Here is a 22,161-nt window from a genome sequence, read left to right on the forward strand (position 1 = left end):
AAGACGTCTTGAAACAACGGGTTAAGATTAGAAGCAAATCAAGGGTTGAGATTAAAAGTAAATGGATAGCTAAGGGCCCCTTTGAAAACCATTTTGTATCTTGTTTTTAGTTTTTGGTTTTTAGTTTTTAAAAAACAGGGTTGTTTGATAACCAATTCAATTTTTTATTTTTTGTTTTTCAAACAACCATTTTGAAATTACATGTAAATTTAAAAATAAAAAAAACAGTAGTTTTCAAAAACAAGTTTTTTTTTTTCAAAATCTGATTTTTTTTCTTTTAATATTTAATTTTTTTTTCTTTCTCATATTTATCCTTAAAAAATTATTTCTCACTTTAAAATTTTTTTATTTCTAAATTTATCTTTACCAACCTTATTTTTCTCTCTAAATTTTCATTGTTCTCTCAGAATTTCATCTTTTATAACTTTTCTCTCCTCGTAATCTATTTTTTCTTCTGAAAAATTATATTTTATTCTCTCCTCGTAATCTATTTTTTCTTCTGAAAAATTATATTTTATTTTCTCGTTCAATTCTTTCACGGTAACTTTTATTTGTCTTTATATTTATTTATTTTCTCTAAAAATTATAGTTTGAACCTTGTTTTTATCTCTAAATTTGTTTCCACTATATTTTTTCTCTTTCTTTATAATTTCTTTTTTTTTTCTTTAACATCTCTTTTCCTCTCAACTTTACTTTTTTCTCTATTTGTCTTTAACTTTTCTTTCGCTATTTTTTTTTTTCAAAATCATTTTATTTATCTCTCTAAAATTTATCTTCCAAAAGTTTATTTACATATCTCCAAACTTGTATTTTCATGTCTCTACATTAGGGGATGACAAAAATTTCCGCAGAGTCAAGTCCCAAAAATAAGAAATGCATGTCTCGACCTTGTCCCCTTCCTTGTCCCGATTTCATTTTTAAAATAATTAATATGTATTTATTACACTTTTTTTATACTTGAATTCTAAAAATAATTAAAAACAATTATAAAACCGATAATTTTTCTTGAGAACATCTCTCGGACCCAAGAACGAGGTGGAGACGGAGACTAAAAATTTTTACGAGCACGAGAATGGAGAGAGCATCCTCACTCGCACCCACACCATTATCATCTCTACTCTATATAAAATTCTCTCTCTAATATGTATTATAAATTTTATAACTTTTTAAAAACAAAAAATTAAAATGGTTACCAAACATATGGTTATGGTTTTCTGTTTTTTAAAAACAAAAAAACAAAAAATGGTTATCAAACATACATGGTTTTTGTTTTTTAAAAACAGAAAACCAAAAACCAAAAACTAAAAACAAGAAAAACCAAAAACCAAAAACTAAAATGATTATCAAACGGGCCCTAAGAGATTGAAAGTAATTATATAATTTTTTAAAAAATAAAAAAAATAATATATATTAATGATTTCGGTTCAATCTGGGTTGAGTCGATTTTTTTAAAAAGTGAACCTGCAAACCGAACCGAACCGTTTGGTTCGCAAAATCTGCAACCTAACCTAAATCGAACCTTTTCCAACCCAACCCAACCCTTACGATTTGGGTTGCGCTCATCGGATTGTCGGTTTTTTTTTTAGCAAATACTGGAATCTTTTTTAACGCTAGTATTTTTAACCTATTTTGAAAATACTCAGATTCACTGCTGTGTCGTTTCTCATATATATTTTTTAAATAAATATATTAGTTCGGTGAGGTGGCTATAGTATAAAGGAAAAAAATTGAAATAAAGGTGTATGTCATACAAGCAATCCTTTTTTTTTTAGAATGGTGCCGTGTAGAATACCACATATGTTAAATCATCGGAAAAAAAAACCACATATGTTAGTTCGGAGGCGGAGGAATTTATGAACGTATTATTTTTTAAATAAATTTGGATGTAAGAATATTATAAAAATGTTTAAAAAATAGTAATATTGAAAAAAAAAATCATACAATAATGATACCCAAAATGAAGCAGCAAAATAATTCTTAATATTGACCAGATTTGTGTTAGATTAAAGTTCAATCTCTCTTCATCAGTTGCTTCAAAAATTAAAATGCATACATTAGAAGAGAAGCCATTAACCAGCACCTCTACTCAGCCCAACATTTGGGATTCCTCAACTACCCCTGAACTAGTTTAATGTGGTGCCAATACAACAGCCTAGTATAAGTTGCATTAAAAAAATGCAAAACAGGTCGGGTGGCGATGACGTCGCTCCTTCGTTGTAACTGGAAAAAAGAACTATGTAAACGAGCCAACACGAGACTAGCAATTGGTATCTATCTACCTACTATCTATGCACTGTCAGATTCATTCCCCGAGTCTATATTCATTGGCTGTGGATTCTTATAGCCACTGATTTCCTCCTTGTAACGTTTCTTGTCGTCCCGAGCCTTCGCTTCATACGGTTCTTTCTCTTCAGCTGCAATGTGAATTGATCAAGGCTCAGTGAAAGTACATGAAGGCATATCGATAGTTTTTATGCGAGAGATCCAAATAGTTTCATACCTGACATTTTATTCCACTTATCTCCAAGTACTCGCCCCAACTCGGTGAAAGAAATTCCAGGATTACTTTTCTTTATGTTCTGCAATGGGGAAATATAGGTAAGCAAAAATATCCATTTCCTAGAATTAGCAAAAATGAAAGATTCAATGGCAGAACTCAACCCAAGAAAATTAGTATGCAGTTGGTATCAATTTTACCCTTTGATTTTAAAAGTTTCAATATTACACCCATCTTTCAATTTGTTACAACAAAGGAAATGGATACCTCCATTACAATTGCCCTTATCATTGAAACTTTTTTTTTTCTTTTTTCCTGATAACAGAGAGCCAGAGAGCCAGAGCTTTGCTACCTAGGGGCGCCCGCGCCCGCCCCAAGGTTCGAACTCGGGAGACATCAAGGATTTTTGATATTAAGCTAACCAGAAGGTTCAAACTTCCTTATAATTGAAACTTTTAGAACTTTTTAAGTGGTTAAAAGCAAAATGGAAACCAAGAGCATGGATTAGGGGTAAAAAATTAAAATAGAATAAACTATACAGAAGACCTCTGTGTATTTGGTTTGTTTCAATTATGCCCCTTATTCTCAAATTTTCTCCTACCATTTTGGAAGTTTCAGTTTTACCCTCCATCTTTTATTCTCCCTTTAGACGTCTAAATGGGTAATGCTAATCAATGAAGGGTCTTTATGAAACAAATTAAAAGATTGAGTAAAAATAAAACAAAAAAAACGTTACGCGTTGGGGGCATGTTGTAAGAAAATCACCTCTCTTTCCATCTTAGAGAAGAACATGAAACCAGATATCGCCCTCTTTGGTGCATTTGGATCCTTTTTCTTTTTCTGTTTTTTCTTCTTTGAACCATCCTCAGCCCCATCCCTAGATTTCTTCTTGGCAGGTGCCTTGGAAGCTGAAGGGTCTTTCTTAGTCTCCTTTTTGCCAGGCTTCTGAAAATAGAAGCTCAGTGAGCTATAATATAGATTACATTTTCGTAATTCAACTTAAAACTATTAAAAAAAAAAAAAACAAACTAGCTGACCTCTTTTTCACCTCCACTTTCACTAGCATCAGAATCATCCCCGCCAGAATCATCAGTTGGAGAACCCCCATCATCCTTGTCGAGCACAAAATCTTCATCCTACATGACCGCTGCCATATTATGTATGGAATTGCACAGGCCAGGCATACTAGAAAGGCTCGTACATAATGTTATTAAAACATAATGATATAGATTTCTGCAGCAAATTCAGAACTTCATATACGAGCGAGCCACATAGGAAGATTGATAAGGAATGTGTGCATGTGCAGAAAGAAAATATGGCTCAATGAAAGATTCACCTTTTAACTTTCCAAGCATTAGGGTGCAAGTTGCGTTGTACACGACTAAAAATGTTATCTAAAAGCCAACTTAAGCTCAATTGGTTGAGAAAAATATCCTCAACTAAAAAGGACAGAGGTTCAAAGCTTCACCTCACATGTTGAACTAAAAAAAAATAAAGAATACTCCTTTTAGGCGCAAAGTGGTGGCCTAGTTGGCAAGGGGTCTGAGGAGACATGAGTTTTATAAGTAAACAATAAAAATCCGATTGAGCCCGAGAATATAAGGATAGAAAACAATTCCCTAGGGTTGTATTACACTGTGTAAGTAACAAGTTCCAGAATTTTCAATAGGCATGAGCTCTCCCCTCTACAATGCCCAAACCATCTCTTCCAGTAATCTCAATCACGACCAGCTAGGTCGGATACTGCTAGTCTTACCTTGCTAACCAACTTGATCTAAACAGCCACATCCACACTAATTACAACCACATGATATTAACCAGCAGTAAAGTAAACTTCCTAATGCTTCCTAAGTGAAATGCACGGTAGGCCTAAACTTAAAGTACTTACCACGATTGTGAGATAAGCCCTAACTGTAGAACTGAATAGAATAGATAAAAGTTTACCTCTTCATCACTCTCGTCTCCACCAGCTTCATTTCTAATGCGCTCAAGATGCGGATCAACAGCATCGTCATCATCCTCTTGGAGGACAGCCGCCACACCATCTCTAGCCTTGGCATCTCCCAGGTTCATGATTTTCAAACCCTTCCCACTGCAAGGGTGAATAAATAAGATATAATAGAATAAACTGCACCTCCATACATACCAGGAAATAAAATCAGACTCACCTGATAAAGTCAAAAAGATTGTGGTATTCATTCCGCTGGATATTTCTAAAAAGATGTTCTTGTTCAGTTTTCAGTCTGATGAGAAGATCAAAGTAATGCATATTTGACCCACCAGCAGCATGCCTCTCAAATTCAACATAGTCAATCTGTTGGCAAACATATTATAATAAAAGGGTAAGCAACTCATTGGATTTAACCATCAAATGATTTCAGAACGTGCAAGATCCCAATATGGAATTTATACCTCCTCGTGAAGAATAAGGGTAGGAGGCTTAGGAAGAAAGAAGAAACTTTTTTCAAGGGGATACAAGACACCATCTTCAGCTTTCAAAGATGACTTGACAGCATAACCATCTTGACAGCTACGGAATTTTCCAGGTCTAGTAATTTTCGCACCAGATAAGCCACGCAATATGGTAGTGAACACCTCATGAATCAGCCCCTATTTTCAAGACAACAATTCACTGAGAAAAACATGAAATTCACAAGGCTGGCTAGTCAATACATCTAGATGCTGTAGATAACAACAAAGCATGTGCTCCATGTACTCCAAAAGAAAACATATGCTAAAGCATGGTTGGCAAAAAGTCTACAGACTTTAGTGTGACTAAAGTATCCATGTCAGACACTCCGATATTTATTGGATACGTGCCGGACACATGTTAGAACAATAGCCATGTGTCAATTACTAGTTGAACAAATTGAATACAACTCTGCACTTTTCAAGCACGTGTCAAATATTAATAAACACATGTCAGACACTTGTGAACATATGGCAAACAATTATTTGACCCATTAACTAAATAATTCAAACTTTTATTTTATTTACTTTTAAAAAACCAAAATAAATAATGATATACAACAAAAATAATAAATTTTAAGAGTGTTATACATCAAACTTGTATTTTAAACATATAAATAACTTATTGACTTTAGATTTCCTTTGGGTATAAAAATAATATATATTTACAAAACATTTATAATAAATGTGTTCTCATTGTGTACATGTCCTAGATTTTAAGAAAACAATGTCACCATATCCATGGGGTTTCTTTGATCTCTATTAAAGAAGCTTTCTTGTTTGAAGGGGGAAGCAATTTCTACCTTATAAGAAGGTTCTAACTTGTCCTTGTACTTTGTGTTGAAAAGTTCATCACCTATTTGCAAGGTGCTTTGAACCACGTAGTCGGTCTCAAACTGCAAAGATGCATAGTAACAAATGGAATCATAAGAAATAAATGTAAAGAAACCTTAACAAATCAAGTGACAAATACCTGCAGAACAATATGAGGGTACAAAGTTTGCCCTTTACGGATTGGTGGATCTAGAGTCACAACGACGAAAGTATGTGGCTGATTGGACTGCACAGAAACATCGCAGGCGTGCAAGCCTTCATATCTTATTGACTGGTCGGGATAGTGTAACATCTAAGGTCAATAGAAGCCGAAGGAAAGAAAAACCTTTGGAAGTAAAAAAAGGCGAACGACGCTGCTGTATTGTATTTTGAAGTCATTGGCCTGCCCTTGGAGCCGCAGGAACGAAAGGTGGAGTTCAACACTGTAACGACCCCTATACAACAAAAATAATCTCTTTAGAATACCTTAAGAAAAGAGAAAAATTTTAAATCCAAAAGTAAGAAAATCAGTGACTACTAGGTACACAGTAAGAAGGAACTATGCAAACTAATTGATTAGGTACATGTGCATGTTATGATACTTCTACGCATGTGTAGCCACATAACAAACAGCATGAACTAAATTTTCAATTGCATAGATGTCTACCTTGGAGTGAGGATAGCAATACCCTCAAATGTGACCACAGCTTCCTCAATGCCAGCATTAACATCCGCCATGGACATGATTTTGTCACGAAAAACCTAAAACAAACTACACTTTATAAACAGTCACAAAAAATACACTGTTTCCAGGAACAGATCAATGATCCTACCTGAGCAGGAGGACAATTTTCATCACCAACAAATTGAGTATTCGAATTTGGTATGTGAAAACTTATCTCCATTAGAGAATCTTTCTGTGACCATAATGATAAAAGTATTAGATTACAATAAAGCAATTTGAAACAAAAACTTTGCAGTTTGAGATTTTATCACTCATCAATTGGATAGGTACAAACAGAAAAGTATTATAAAAGAAAGAAAAAAGTATAATCACCGACCTCATTAGCTCCTGTGGTATCATCCACATGGAACTCTAACATAACATCATTCTTTCCTTGAAGTTGTGTTTGAGCAACATCAGCTAAAGACACTTCAAATGCTTGCTTTGAACCAACCAAGAAAGTAAGCATATTCCCTACACCAAAAATTTTAAAAGTAATAAAACGAAGATATATTTTCTATAGATGTGAATTCTTTTTGTTTCTATACAGGTGAATTTATTATTAAAGAAATCTGAAAATTACTAAAGGTCCAGTTCTAGATAGAGAACGTGACAGAGACAAAGAGAAGGAGAGAGGGTGGGGAGATTTAATGAACAAAGTGCTCAGAAAACTTATAAAATAATAAAATAAAAAGTGATTGCACATGCTAGTGCATCATAAAGAACTACTACAATAACAAGTGATAGAATAGAATGAATGTATCAGAACAACTTACCATTCAAATCAACTTCACCCCAATTACGGCCACTGACAGAAATCTGCTTTTCCTCGGGTACTATTCCACAATTACTCTGGAAAAATTTGGTTAAACTAGTGATGTCCTACACAAACAGAAAATATCATACAATCAGAACTGCATAAAATACAAAAGTTCTTGAAATATTAATTTGTAATCATATCATTTGAGCCACTACTGCTGACCAGATGAAATGGACAAATCTAAAATGCTATCTACTAACTAAAGGCAATGATTTAGTGAGTTACAACTCCGCTCACTGTAAATGATATATTAAAACCTTGAGATTCATAGCCAAATTCCAAAGTAAAAGCAACATCATTACAAACAATTATGGAAACCTGGTCACGGAATCCAATGAACTTGTAATACAATCCATCTTTGACCCGAATTCCTAGCTGGTTTGTCCTTGGAACCTTCATCCATGTTACACTAACAATGTCTGATTTATCCACCTCAATTGCCTTGCCACCTCCTTGCTTCTTCCACTGAATACCTCTTTGATCTGTTTTCAGCTGACCTGGGTTCTGCATTAGAACATATACACGTAGTGAAGTAAGATTCTATGTACCAAAGCTCACAACTAAAAATCGGAAAATTGTAACTATTTAAGATCATTTCCTTTCCTTTTTCAGATCTGGCATCCCCCAATACAAAGTACTTCATCAAATACAACAAGTCATGGATGAAAAATTATAAAAATATAACCCTTCATTCACATGCTCCAACAGATGGCACTCAGGAAAAAATAAAAACCTATCAAATTTGTGAAATCTGGGAATTCTAAGAACACATTTAATGAATAGCCAGTATTACATTCCCCTAATAAACTTGCGAAGAATAATTACGCTTTAAGCTGAACAACGCCTCACCCATTAGTTCCTCTTAGACTAAAAAAACAATATACAAACATCAAAAATTTAACATTCTCTTTAATTTGTCCCTTGAATTTTCAGAATGAAAGATTATATACATGAAAAAAAGAAAAAAAAAAGTTAGAAGGTACAACTACGCCCCTCCTGTAAAAATTTCTCCCTCTGCCCTTGCCCCTGCAGGACACTAGGAGGTATGTAAAAAAAATCCGCCCTTCGTTTTCGTTTTGCAGTACAAAACCAATGAGTAAATGCATATGGAATTTATAAACAATTTGAAATTTAGGGCTTGAAAAGCACGACAGCATTTCCACGCCCATACTAAATACAAGATTGATGACCCCGATGATCCTACTCCACCAAGAAACCTAGTTATGTTAACGACCGCAGAAACATAGAAAGAGAGAGAGAGAGAGCTCACAGTGCCTCCACGACCGCCGAGAGAGATGTTATTGTAGAGCTGACCGTCAGCCATGGCTGGAAACCTGAGAGGAACCAGAAGAAAGCGAATCGTAGAAACAAAATGGAGCTTCAAAAATGGGAAAATCTAAGAGGATGTACTGAAAAAACCGTGCTACTCCCTAACGATATAAGCATCTAATGACATTATATACAATGATATATTACCTATTAACTTATTCAAATACAAAAAGTATCAACTCAAAAAGAAACATTTACCTAAATTGTTGTACTAAACATAACTGATATAAACAGAGTGAATAAATAAATTCTTTATTTTTCTCGAATAGAGGCGGTGTATATATAAGTTGGAAGAGAAAACAAAATGCAGGAATACTCTTTTAACTTCTCTAGCAAAAAAGGAAATTTATTTGTTAATTTTAAACAAATAACCTAAATAACTTTTACAACAAATTCTAACTAATTCAAACACGGACCTCAATAATCCTTTTGTTAGGATATATGCATCTTCATCTGATGATGGAACATACATGAGATTTATAACTTTTTTCTTCAATCTTCTCCTTGATGAAATATCTGCTACCTCAACATGCTTAAAAGATCATGATGCACTGGATTGTGTGCAATAGCAATTGCAACTTTGTTATCGCAATAAACTTCCATTGAAATATCAAGGAGTTCTTGGAGAAGGGGTTTTAGCCACATTATTTCACAAATACCATAAGATAATGTCATGATTTTAGCATAAGCACTACTTGCAACAACTAATTATTTGTTACTCCTCCATGTAACAAGATTACCTCATACAAAAGTAAAATATCCCGTTGTAGATCTCCTATCTTGAACGGAACTTGCTCAATCTGCATCTGTAAATGCCTTAAACTTTCTGTCACTATCCTTTTAAAAAAATAGTCCAAGCCCTGGAGTTCCTAAGATATCTAAGAACATGATACATGGCTTCCATGTGTTCTTCAATAGGAGCATGCATGTATTGACTTACAACACTAACTTCAAATACAATATCCAACCTCGCTGTGGGATAAATAGATTAATATTCTAACAAGACGTTGATATCTCCCTTAATGTAACAACCGAAAAATATATATATAAATATATATATTTAGATTTTTTTAGTTGTTTCCTTCTATTCTCCCAAAGATAAACCTTTTCTGTTTTAAAAAAATTGTTTTTAAAAGATAATTTGTTTTTAGAATTAAAAAAATATAAAAAAGAAATAGTTTTATTAAATCTTTATCTTTTTATGTTATCCTTTTAAAAAAAGATTTCTATAGGGTTTGCTTTAAAAGCCTTTAAACCGTAGATTTTATTTTCTTCAACTGCTGGACCTAATTTTCTCTCGAAGAGAAAAAGAAAAGCAAAAAAGAAGAATTTTGGTATTTTCTCTCAGTTTTTCTTCCTCATTGTTTTAGTTTTATTTTTCTTGATCTATAGTTCTTTAATTCAATTTATTGGAAAAAAGTTTTGAGGTCTTTGTTTTTTTAGAATAAAAGATTTTAAGGACTTTTTGCCCTAAAAATTTTCCACAATTTTTTATTTGAATTTTGTTGTTTATGAGACTGTTTTTGGGCTATTTTGAAACTCTTTTTGAATAAAAAGTTTACCTATTTTTATCCCATAAATTTTAGTTTATTGTTCTGATTTTTACATGAAAAATTATATGTTTTTACCACATTTTAAAGGTTTTCTATACATATCTGATTTTTCTATGAAAATCAGTAAATTGTTAATTATTTTATAGAAAATTCTTGGAAGTTTTATTTTACAAAACATAAATTTATCCAGATTTAAAATTCTCAAATTTTCAATTGTTTAGAAGGTTTTTAAGCTTGTTTTGTTGAGAAAGTTTTTGTAAATTTAGTCCGTATTAATTTATACCGATTCTTGTAATTTTAAAAAGTTTGTTATTGTTGAATTTAGAGGCTTTTTAACCGAGTTTTCAGATCTGGTTTTGTAGCCCCAAATCCATATTTTCCTAATTATTTTGCATAAAAAAATGTTTTGAATGAGAAAATTGGGTAGATAACATTTGCTTAGTAATTGGTTGAATTTTAAATCCTTGAATAGAATTTAAGGATTGATTTTGGATATTGGTTGTTTCTAGACCTTTAGTGATTTACCATATCCCTTAAAAAAAGTGTTGTAAGTAATTTGTCATATGCATTCCAAAACTAAAATTTATTTTGAATTTGATATGAAGATTTGAAATTGATGTCTTGCCTACGAAATTGAAGTTTTATTATGGATTTGATAAATATTTTGGTAATTGATATTATGGTTATTTGTAAAATATTTCAAATTATGTTTGGTATGATTTAATAAAGTTTGTTTGAAATTATATAAATGTTTTGAACTGATTTCATATTGAAATTATTTTTTTTTGCATATTTATTTGAAAGATATTTTGATTAATTTGATAGGGCTATCCGGATATGCCATATTTTTTGTTTTGAGGAACGTTTTGCTTATTTAGGGTAGTAGCCTAATTTGGAATTGATGAATTTCTGTTCTGACTTATTTGTAGGAAGAAACTTTTGTGGTTTGACATTCCTTGGGAATGAAGATTCATGTATGTTATTTACTCATATGACCTCACACTTAAGTAACCGTTCTGTTTATTCTGGTCGATATTATTTCGGCAACTCTGTTCTGGTCGATATTAATTCGACAACTCTAATAGAAGCTTCTGATTGATTGGTGTTACCGACGGGTAATCACATATGTTTTGTAGGCTACCAAATAATGTAACCTCCCACTCTGATTTTGAAAGTATGAATGAACGTGACATTGTTTTGAATGTTTGAATGATTTAGTTTACTCAAAAGTTTGAAAGCTGTACCAAATGTTTTAGAAGGAATTTTTGTTGCAAATTTTTCGAAAGGAAAAATGAATTTCAATGTTTGATATGGAAATTGCTACTCTTGTACTCATTCTTCTGTTTTTTAAATATTTTCAGATGAAGGTTCAAGTGACTGCTCAAATAGTGATTGAAAAATAGCGTTCTGGCATGAGGAGTTGACATCTCTGGTATTTTTCCCTTTTTATAGCCTATGAGGGAACTTAGTTATGTTAGTTAACCTTTGGATTTATTATAGTATAGATTTATGTTTCAAAGTTTGACCTGTCCCCATTTTTATCATAGTATCAAATTAAATGAAGAAATTTTTGCTTTGATATAGTTGTAGACACCATATTTGGTCCGGTTTATTTTATTTTATATTTTATATTTTTTTTGTTATGTTTATTATTTAATTAAGTTTGATTTTAATGGTTTTGGTTAAAAATAACATCATTTTACTTTATTATTAGTTTTAAGATAAAGTTTAAATTAACTTAAACTAAAAAAAGGTTAGATTTATTTAAATTTTTTGATTTTATTAATAAGAAAATAAAATTGGTTTGGTTTAGATTCTCTTTTAAAAGAATTTGTTTTATAATTAAATAAATAAATAAAGATTTATTTTTAAATAAAGAATTTGTTTTAAATAAAAAGATTTATTTTAATTTTAAAAAGGAAATACTAAAACTGATTTTTGATTCTGTTTGTTATTTTTCCTCGTTAAAAGCTATCGACGTGGCTTTCTTTTCTTCTTTTTCTGTAACTCTCTTTTACATTCTACGTGTATTTAAGAAAAGGCTCTCTACACAGTTGAGGGCACAACACAAAAGAGAGAAGGAAAGTACTAGACCCTTAGAAAAACTTAGTTTTATTCTTCTCTCTTAAAAAGGGCCGCCTTCTCCTTCATCTTCTACCTTTCACCACTCACTCTTTCTCCTTCTTCATCTTCTACTTCTCACCGCCCCCTCTTTCTCTCTCTACAATAAACTCTAGTAACCTAACCCGACGGCAACTCTACAGGACCGACGAACATACACGACCAACCCACGCGAAGCCACGGTGACCTCCACAATCAAGCAAAACCCCGAAGAAACAAGATTCACACATCGCTGCTGGTAGACGGTAGAGTCTTATACTGTTAAAGTTTTCTTAAAAAAAAGGGTTTAAAGTATCCGACGATACTTTGTTTTTTAACAAATTGTTTTTTTTAATAAAATGATTTGTTTTAAATAAACAAAACTTTTCAAAATAAAACAAAACTTTTAAAATATGTTGAAATACATTTTTGAAAAATAGTAAATGATTTTCTCTTTTTATAAAAAGAGTTTTTATCCTTTTGGTAAATAAAAGTTTATTAAAAAAAAAAGGAAATCATAAAATGGTTAGATGCTGGAGTGATCTACCCCATCTCGGATAGCAGCTGGGTTAGCCCAGTTCAATGCGTTCCCAAGAAGGGTGGTATGACGGTGATTACAAACGACGACAACGAGTTGATCCCAACTAGAACAGTGACTGGTTGGAAAGTGTGTATGGACTACCGTCGATTAAACAAGGTAACTCGAAAAGACCATTTTCCATTACCCTTGTAACGCCCCGTGTTCTCTGACTCGTTTATTTTAAGAGATAAATAGTGTCTTTGGATTTTCCCCTAAGTTGATAACTTTAATTCTTGGATCTTCTAACTTTGAGATTCTAATTTTTGACTAAATTAGAATTAAGTCTAATTTCATTGGATTAAGATAATTTAAGTTCTCGACCGTGTAGGAGATTTTTAGTTAAATCTTAAATTCAGGGGTTTTAGGATTTTTCTTCCTAAATTCTACTTTTCTTTGAATTATTATTCTTGGGTCTTAGAGTTGAAGTTAATTATTTTATCTCGAATTATTGTGAGTTTTATTTTAACAACTAACGTGAGATTTCAGGTTTCTTGTTTTGGGCCGTTAGAACTATTTGAAAATAGAATTCTAGTTTCCTCTAGCCCATGGGCTTTCCATTGGAATTGGGAGTTGGGCTTTTCATTTTTAAAACTAATTAAGAGGATTCTTTAAAAAATTGGGAATGTGGGCATTTTGGTTTAAATGTAAAATAAATAAAACAAACAAAAGAAAAGGAGATTAAAAAAAAAAAAAAACCTAGGTCTTCTTCTTCTTCTTCTTCTTCATCCCCCACCCCAGCCGCCGGCCTCCCCTGGTTTTCTTTCTCCGGCGACGACCCATGGCAACAGCGGCGATCGGTGGCGCTTCTCCATCCGGCGAACCCGTAGCAGCAGCGGCCGACGTTCCTCGAACCAGCGGCGACGGCGTTTCCTCGAACAGTAGCGGCGACTCTCAATCCCGAACGGCGACGCGACTTGGAACTTCTTCAGCAGTCGTCGACTGCAGAAGCGGCGCGCCTTCAGCCCTTTTCCGGCGTCTCACACGGGTCTGGAACCTAAACCCGGGGCGCTTCCGATTTTCTGCAGTGGCTGTGCCGTTTCTGCGGCGTTCCGACGGCGGCCCGTGGCCGTGCGCGCTCCGACGACCACCCATAGCCCCGATCTGTGGCCTTTGCTTCCCCTCGACGACTTTAGACGCTTACCCACACCTGTCAGCATAAGGACTTTAGACGATTCGCGGTACCCACCCCTATTTAGACTCAAGCCAGCATTACCCATCGCTTTTGACATCGGAACAGCAAGCATAAGGACATTCGAACTCAGTTTTGGATGCCCGAACCTCCTCGACGTCGACCTACTCCTTACCCAAGAGGTTTTATGGTGAGATAGTAGGTAACAGATCATCTAAACTCACTTTCGATGCAAACTAAGTGTTTCTAACATGAATTCTAATCAAGTTTGGTTTGCTTTTGGATTTAGGAACCCTTCGGTGAACTTGGTAGCGCATTAGAACTTTGTTGTAAGTAGTTTCTTACTGGAGGGATTGGTTGTGGTGTGCTGATATGATATGGTTGTTTGCTCGTGTGCCCATGTGTGATACTTGCATGTTGCTTGTCGTTGTTATCATTTATTAAACGCTATTGTTGATAAAACTGTTGATATATCTTGGGAAGATTATGTGGTTGTGTGAATAAATTGTAGCCAGGTAATCTTGGATGACTATGATTGAATTGTTGTTATGTTCTAATTGGTTTTCATGATGAAATTTGTATACCGGTACTATAATCTGTAGTTTCGAAAGCATATTTAATATTTATGAGAAGTCGGTTGTGTTTGATGTATGCTGGGTATCTATCAATTATATTTTGGTTAAGTTGTTGGTTGTGCCTTTTCTGTGAACGAAGCCTATTGGAGCTGTTGGATCATGCTGGACTATTTCAAATTGATTGGTTTTTATATAGGATCATTTTGGAGTATCGCATGTGGGACTGTTATGATATTGTTGATGCATGAGGCATGGCGTAGTAGCAAGTAGGACTCTTGTGAGAGTTTTGAGACATAATAAAGTAAGTAGACAAGGGGCGTGTGCGTGTGTTAAATGGTCTCTAATGTGTTGGTTTTGTGGCGGTTAATATTAATTTTGATATGTCATTTCGCTAAATAACTCTCGTTGTGTTAGCCGATGTACTTGGAGTAGTGTTGGATATTTGTCGGGGAAAATGGTGAGATTTCTGCTTTGCTAAACTGTTGAGTATTGCTGTAGAAATGTTTGTTGTCAGATCATGCATGAATGGTTCGGCGTGTTTAGTGAGTTATTATACTTAGTAATGCTTGTTAAATATTGATGTTGGATATCAAGCATGATTGAGTTATTATTTCATTATTAGAAAGTTGTTTATGTTGTGGAAGCATGCTGAATTGTATTTGTGAGTTGAAAGATGCAGGGGTAGTGGCTTAAGAAAGTATATAGTAAGACTCTGGTGAGAGTTGGATTCTTGGAGAAAGTGAATGGGTGGGTGTCAGGGCCTCAGGTATAAATGGTCGGGGACTGATACGTCACTAATTGGGTATCGAGGCCTCGGGTATAAATGGTCGAGGGTCGATCACCATTATTGGATAAGGATGAGTGTCGAGGCCTCAGGTATAAATGGTCGAGGGTCGATACGAGGAATCCGTTGGAAGGAAGTCTATTGGGGCCTCGGGTATAAATGGTCAAGGGCCAATAGATGGTAAAGTCATCGGGGCCTCGGGTATAAATGGTCGAGGGCTGATGCAGTAGTGTCGGGGCTCTGGGTAAAAATGGTCAGGGGCCGACTCTACTCGAATGAGTTAATTGTGGAAGGCTAGGATAGCTGTGATAAGCGTAGAGGTACTTGAGATGTTAGGGAGACTAGAGATTGGTTGTTAACGTGTTTCCTGGTTGTGGTTGTCACTAAATTTATGGAATGTGTTTATGTTTGGATGCATGATGTGTTGAAAAGCATGACTACGAATGTTTCATGATTTGGTTGAGCATGATGTGTGTGTGTTGATTCTTTAATAAGCATGACACGTTGTTCCTTGATAAGTATGTCGTTTGTGCGTGACCCTTCAGATAAGGGCTGCTTACTGAGTACTGTGGTTGTACTCATCCCTCTTTTTCCCCTCCAGTTTGTAGGAATCGAGCTAGCTCTTGGGATGGTGATGGCGAGGAGGAGGCTTGATCGGAAAGACCATTAGCTATGCCGCTTGCAATCAATTTCTTTTAGTTAGGGTAGTGTGACTATTTAATCTTGTAGTTGAGTTGTTAGTGGTTGGTTTTGTTTAGTTTTATTGTCTAAAGGATGTTGTAAGGTTGTCGATTCATCATTCTTTTTAGAGTATTAATTTTGTTAGCTTCTTGAATTACGGGATTGTAACCTACTTAGGATATTTATTAATACATTTGTTTAAGCTGAACGTACTTGAATTAGTTTTTACTTCATTACCATTCAAGATGTTAATATTCATTTAGAGGATGGTTTATAGTTGGTAAAGGTTTCCTTGAAGGGTTTGTTTAATGTGAAGTCGGCATTAAATGGTTTATCTGTATAGGATGTGAGTTTCTCTTAAATCTTTAGTGTTGTTGTCCTAATTATTCAAGCTCTCGTGAGTGTTGAAAATTAGAGTAGCGCAGGAGAAGCGTGGTAGCTTTATTGCTTACTATTGTTGTGAAGATAATTCTCTGGTTTATGTGAAAATTATAGGTAGTTTTAGTAACTGTCCCTGTTTGGAAATGGTGAAATCCCTTGGGTGTTACAACCCTTTATTGAACAAATGCTCTATCGTCTTGCAGGGAAAGAATGCTATTGTTTCATCGATGGGTATTTTGGTTACAACCAGATTACTATAGCTCCGGAGGACCAAGAAAAGACCACGTTCCGTGTCTTTATGGGACATTTGCGTTCCCGAGAATGTCGTTCGGTCTTTGTAACGCTCCTGCTACCTTCCAAAGATGCATGACTGTCATTTTTTCATACATGATAGAAAGCACGGTAGAGATTTTCATGGATGATTTTTCTGTGTTTGGTGAGTCGTTTGATGTTTGTTTATAGAACTTAGAGAATGTTTTAAAAAGGTGTGAAGAGATTAACCTTTTGCTTAATTGGGAGAAGTGTCATTTTATGGTACGAGAAGGTATAGTCTTAGGTCACAGAATTTAAGAAAAAGGAATTGAGGTTGATAGGGCTAAAATAGTTGTGATTGCTAAACTACCCCCTCCCACAACTGTAAAAGTGTTAGAAGTTTCTTAGGACATGCAAGTTTCTACCGCCGTTTTATAAAAGATTTTGCGAAAATTTCTAAACCTTTGTGTCAGTTGTTGGAAGTGGATCGACCCTTTGTTTTTTATGAACATTGTTTGAAAGCTTTTGAGACACTTAAAAATGCACTTAGCTCAGCACCTATCATAATTGAACCAGATTGGAACTTGCCATTTGAACTAATGTGTGATGCAAGTGATTTTGCTATAGGTGTGATGTTGGGTCAACTAAAAGATAAAGTTCTTCATCCTGTTTATTATGCAAGTAAAACTTTGAATAGTAGTCAGTTGAACTATACTATGACTGAGAAAGAACTTTTGGCTGTTGTTTTCGCATTTGATAAGTTTCGTTCATATTTGATTGGGACTAAAGTGATAGTGTTTACCGATCATTCTGCACTTAAATACTTGTTTGCTAAAAAAGAAGCTATGCTTAGGTTGATTAAATGGATCTTGTTGCTACAAGAGTTTGACTTGGAGATAAAAGATAGAAAAGGAATAGAAAACCAAGTAGCGGATCATCTCTAGGCTAGAGTCTTCTTTGCAGCAGGATAGTTGTGAGATTAAAGAGCATTTTGTGGATGAGTATCTTTTAGCTATTTCTGAAGTCCCTTGGTATGCTGACTATGCGAACTATCTGGTGAGCAAAATAATTCCTAATGATTTGAGTAAGCACCAGATAAAGAAGTTTTTTCATGATGTTAGGTTTTATAGATGGGATGAACCTTTCTTGTTTAAAGTAGGACCTGACAATATTCTTCATAGGTGTGTTGCTGAGCATGAACAAAAGGAGATTCTAGAGGCATGAATCACCATATGGTGGGCATTTTGCTGGACGTAAGACTGCAGCAAAGGTCCTCCAAAGTGGTTTCGTTTGGCCGTCTCTATTTCGAGATGCTCATATATTCGCTCAAGAATGTGACTGCTGTCAAAGGTCAGGTAACTTGACAAGGAAGCATGAGATGCCCTTAAACCCAATATTGGAAGTTGAACTTTTCGATGTTTGAGACATCGACTTCATGGGTTCGTTCCCACCTTCATTCGGTAAGAATTACATTCTCTTGGCTGTTGATTATGTCTCAAAATGGGTTGAGGCTTTGACCACCCCTACTAACGATGCCAAGGTAATTTCTCTCTTCTTGCAAAAGTTTATTTTCACTAGATATGGTACACCTAGATGCTTGATTAGTGATGAGGGTACACACTTTTTGAATAGGGCAGTAAGTAATTTGCTTAAAAAGTATAACATTCACCATAAGATTGCTACTGCATATCATCCACAAACTAATGGACTAGCGGAGGTATCAAATAGGGCAATAAAATCTATTTTAGAGAAGTCCGTGAATGTAAATAGGAAGGATTGGGCTATTAAACATGATGATGCTTTGTGGGCGTATAGAACTGCTTATAAAACTCTATTAGGCATGTCCCCATATCTCATTGTTTTTGGTAAAGCATGTCATCTTCCGTTAGAATTAGAACATAAAGCATATTGGGCTACGTGGAAACTTAATTTTGATTATGTGACTGCAGGTGAAACGAGATTGCTCCAGTTACATGAGTTGGATGAATTTCGTCAGTTTTCTTATGAGAATGCCAAGATGTACAAAGAACAAACTAAGAAGTGACATGATAAAAAGATAATGGACAAAAATTTTGCACTTGGAAACTTAGTTTTGCTTTTTAACTCTAGATTAAAGTTGTTTCCAGGTAAGCTTAAGTCTAGATGGTCGGGCGGCCCATTCGTAGTTGAACATGTTTATCCACATGAAGCGGTGGATTTAAAGGGTTCCAAAGGTAATATCTTTAAGGTAAATGGGCATTGACTCAAGAAATATTATGGCGAGTATATTGACAGAGGTAAAGCCTCTGTAATACTGAAAGACCCATGAGAAAACAGTGGAAACAGTCCCTCAGACAGTTTGCAGGGCGTTTTTATGTAAAATATTTTTTGTCTTCTTTTTGCGAAATTTTTACATTTTCTTTCAGTCTTTTTTGTGTATATTCCAAATCTAATTTTTGTTTTTGCATTTGAATTTTGCAGGATCAAGATTCGACCCTTGTCAAAATTGCCCCAGGCGCAATTTAAGAGAAAAAAATTCGATTTTTGAGTTATGGAATTAGGGCTTTCGTGGGCTTTATGTGAGTTATGTTTAAATGGGCTTTGGGTTGTTTTTAAATCAAAAGAAGGCCGAATTGTAAACCCCATTATGTTTTTAATATGTTTTAAAACATAAAACAAAAAGCCCTAGGATTTGAAAACACCCCATTAACGATTTTTACCAAAAATTTCTCACTTGTTTTCAAATCTTCTCTCAAGAAATCTCAAAGAATCTCAAAGTCTCTCTCATCTCTCTCTTTTTCGGCACCTTTAGGGTTTATTGAAGGGATTTTCGTTGTCGATCGTGAAGCAAACTCAAGAACCATGGAAGGTTCATCTTCTTCCAAGCCGCACGACAAAGAGAAGGAAAAGAAGAGAGTGTTGTTGCCTCGACCAACTAAACCGGGTATGATTCCTCTTGAACCTCCTAGGATTTCTCATGAAAAATTAGTTTTTGATCCTAGGGAACAAAGAAGAAAATACGAGGAAGTTATAAGAATGAACCCTAGGAGAAATTTATCCATAGGTAGTACAAATTTTGAAAAAATCAATATGGAATCTCATGATGCTAGGGTTAATAAAGAAGGTTCTAGTGAGAAGAAATTGGGAGGTGTTAGTAAACTCTATCTTCAAAAAAATCAATCTCTAGAGGAAAAGGGTGCTGCTTTAGATGAGGAAATAGCTAGACTTCAAGAGAGAGTGGAGATGTTCAGTAAAAATAACGAAATTAGGGATAAAGAGAATGAGAGGGTTTATGCAAAAATTGAGGAACAAAACATAAAATGGCAAGAATTCATGGAAACTCAGAGAAAGTGAGTGAGGAGATTTAACTTGAGTTAAATAGCATGAGTATACGTCGTAGGATGAATCTTTCTTAAGATAACCCCATTTCCGAGTCTTTAGAACTATTTATCCCTCCCCCTCTTTACACTACTATTGCTGTGCATGTTGAAGGTCAAGAACAGGTTAGTGGGGACTCAGAACACGACACGGAGCCCTTGGAGCACTCAGATTCGGCCACGGTCGAAATTCAATGTCAAATTGCGCCTGACGCAATTATGAATGAGACTCCACCGGTAACTCTACAAGATATTTTGTCTCCATCTTTTCCAGATCCTATCTTGACTAAAAATCCCCTAGTTTTTTATGATTCAGAATAGGAAAGGACAACGTAAAAAATTGCCGAAATTTGGGTGGCGTTGAATGAAGCAAGGGGAGAAGATCTATTGGAGGACGATGGAAACAGTGAGGCTGCACAAGGACAATTGAATATCGATGGAGAGGATGAAGATCTTGGAGAATTACCCCAATAAGTGCATGGAGATGAGTTTGAAGGCAAAGAAGAAAATGACTATATATCTTAATATGAAGTGAGAGTACGAACTCCGGTGCACGAATCTCAGCAAGTTTATGAGGAGCCCCCTGCACAAGAGCAAGAAGGAACATCTGGTCCTGTGGATGTCTTGACTGGGGTTATGCTGAACGCACGCACTAAGCGTGGTAACAATTCTATAGATGCAAGCGCACACCTGTCAGAGTAATATAAAATGGATGGAGTATCCAAGTATCGATCCTCAAGGACTTCTAAATAATTTCCAAACTCTAAAGTTTTAATGAATTGTGAACGTTGAAATGAGTGATTCTTGTAAAATGGGAAGTGGTCACAAATAATGGTTTTGGATTTGGGATTTGGTCTTATAATGGTAAAACCTAGCCCGAATTACTTCAAGTTAGCCAATAAGAATCAAGGATATGCTAAGGACGATATGCATTTTACTTTAGGAACCAACGACTACGCTTTTCACTTGACTTATGTCTAAGCAAGTTCAAAGTCCTAAGACATTCCCTAATATTTCTATTATGAGAGATATCTTAGTTTTAGGATGGAAATAGTCGCAACCTCGGGTTAAGGTCCTATGTCTAGGCTACTTAACCGGAACCCTTATGTCTAAGGCGCCCCTCTCCTCGGTTTAACCACTCAACAATGCAAATAAGCAACCTTTTCAGTATTGACTTGTTAAGACTTACAGTGGCCTTCTCTAAATCCTAACTTTTTGGAAAAACATGTTGAGCAATGAGTGGAAAGCAAAAACACTACTTCTTAGCAACTCTTTTTAGAAATGAAAGGCTAACTATCCATAACCGGGCTAAAGATGGGAATTTAGAAAGACATATTGAAGAAAATACAGCAAGTAAAATAGTTGAAATTGAAATGCATGTGTGAAAAACAAAAGTTAACTAACGGAGAGTTTTGCTCGGGATTGAGAGCTTCGCCCTTCTCTTTCTCGCAAGGGGGAGTGTCACGTGCTCTTTCCTCCAAAAACACAATTCTCTTAACTAAAAATAAAGTAAAGGCAAAGGGGAGATAATGAAAGCAACTCAAAAGTACTTAGAAAGCAACAAAGAAACACTAAAAATGATCAAGAGAAGGAAGCAAGGCTTGATGAATTTGGTGGAGAAGCTGCTGGAATTTATAGCTTTGCAGAATTGGTTAGGTAGGTCCTAAAACGCTGACTAAATTGTGCTCAAACTGATAGTGGAACACTTCTTCTACACGTATACATCGGTTGGAACCACAAAAACGCATTGGAATACGCGTTTCATTAAGGGCAAAGTTGGAAGAAAAACAGTTTTCTGCAGCCTTCCCAGGCGCATGGCGCCTCCCATGATGTTTTTCCGTCTTTTTACTTCTTTTGATTAATTTGCACTCCCAAATGGTCCTAAAATGTCATAAATACAATATAAGCGAACCACAAACCATCATATATGAATTTTGCATGAATTGGAACTCAAACGACCGAGAAAAAGTCCGAAACAAAGTTAAAACGTAGTAAAAACAGCATCTGAAACCTTCTTTTTACGCATGTAAACAAGCGTAATCACACCCCCAAACTTAACCTTTTTGCTTGTCCTCAAGCAAAACTTAGCAACTTTAATCAGCTTTCTAACAAATGGAC

The 22,161-nt window shown here is 35.0% G+C and overlaps 1 protein-coding gene across 1 annotated transcript; it reads right to left on the reverse strand.

The window, feature by feature from the left end:
* Positions 1 to 1,958: 1,958 nt before the first annotated feature.
* On the reverse strand, positions 1,959 to 8,762 carry LOC111021003 (FACT complex subunit SSRP1). Its single transcript, XM_022297829.2, has 16 exons — positions 8,594 to 8,762; positions 7,642 to 7,827; positions 7,280 to 7,385; positions 6,841 to 6,977; positions 6,613 to 6,696; positions 6,447 to 6,541; positions 6,126 to 6,234; positions 5,940 to 6,026; positions 5,770 to 5,862; positions 4,910 to 5,107; positions 4,666 to 4,811; positions 4,442 to 4,589; positions 3,535 to 3,633; positions 3,263 to 3,442; positions 2,501 to 2,579; positions 1,959 to 2,414 (listed from the first exon to the last, which is right to left on the reverse strand). The coding sequence occupies exons 1-16, from the start codon at positions 8,645 to 8,647 to the stop codon at positions 2,287 to 2,289; spliced, it is 1,929 nt and encodes a 642-aa protein (XP_022153521.1). The 5' UTR covers positions 8,648 to 8,762; the 3' UTR covers positions 1,959 to 2,286.
* Between the last annotated feature and the right edge of the window lie 13,399 nt (positions 8,763 to 22,161).

This window comes from Momordica charantia, assembly GCF_013281855.1.
Source record: "Momordica charantia cultivar OHB3-1 chromosome 6 unlocalized genomic scaffold, Mcharantia_2.0 BLBB01000006.1, whole genome shotgun sequence".
Classification (NCBI taxonomy): Eukaryota; Viridiplantae; Streptophyta; class Magnoliopsida; order Cucurbitales; family Cucurbitaceae; genus Momordica; species Momordica charantia.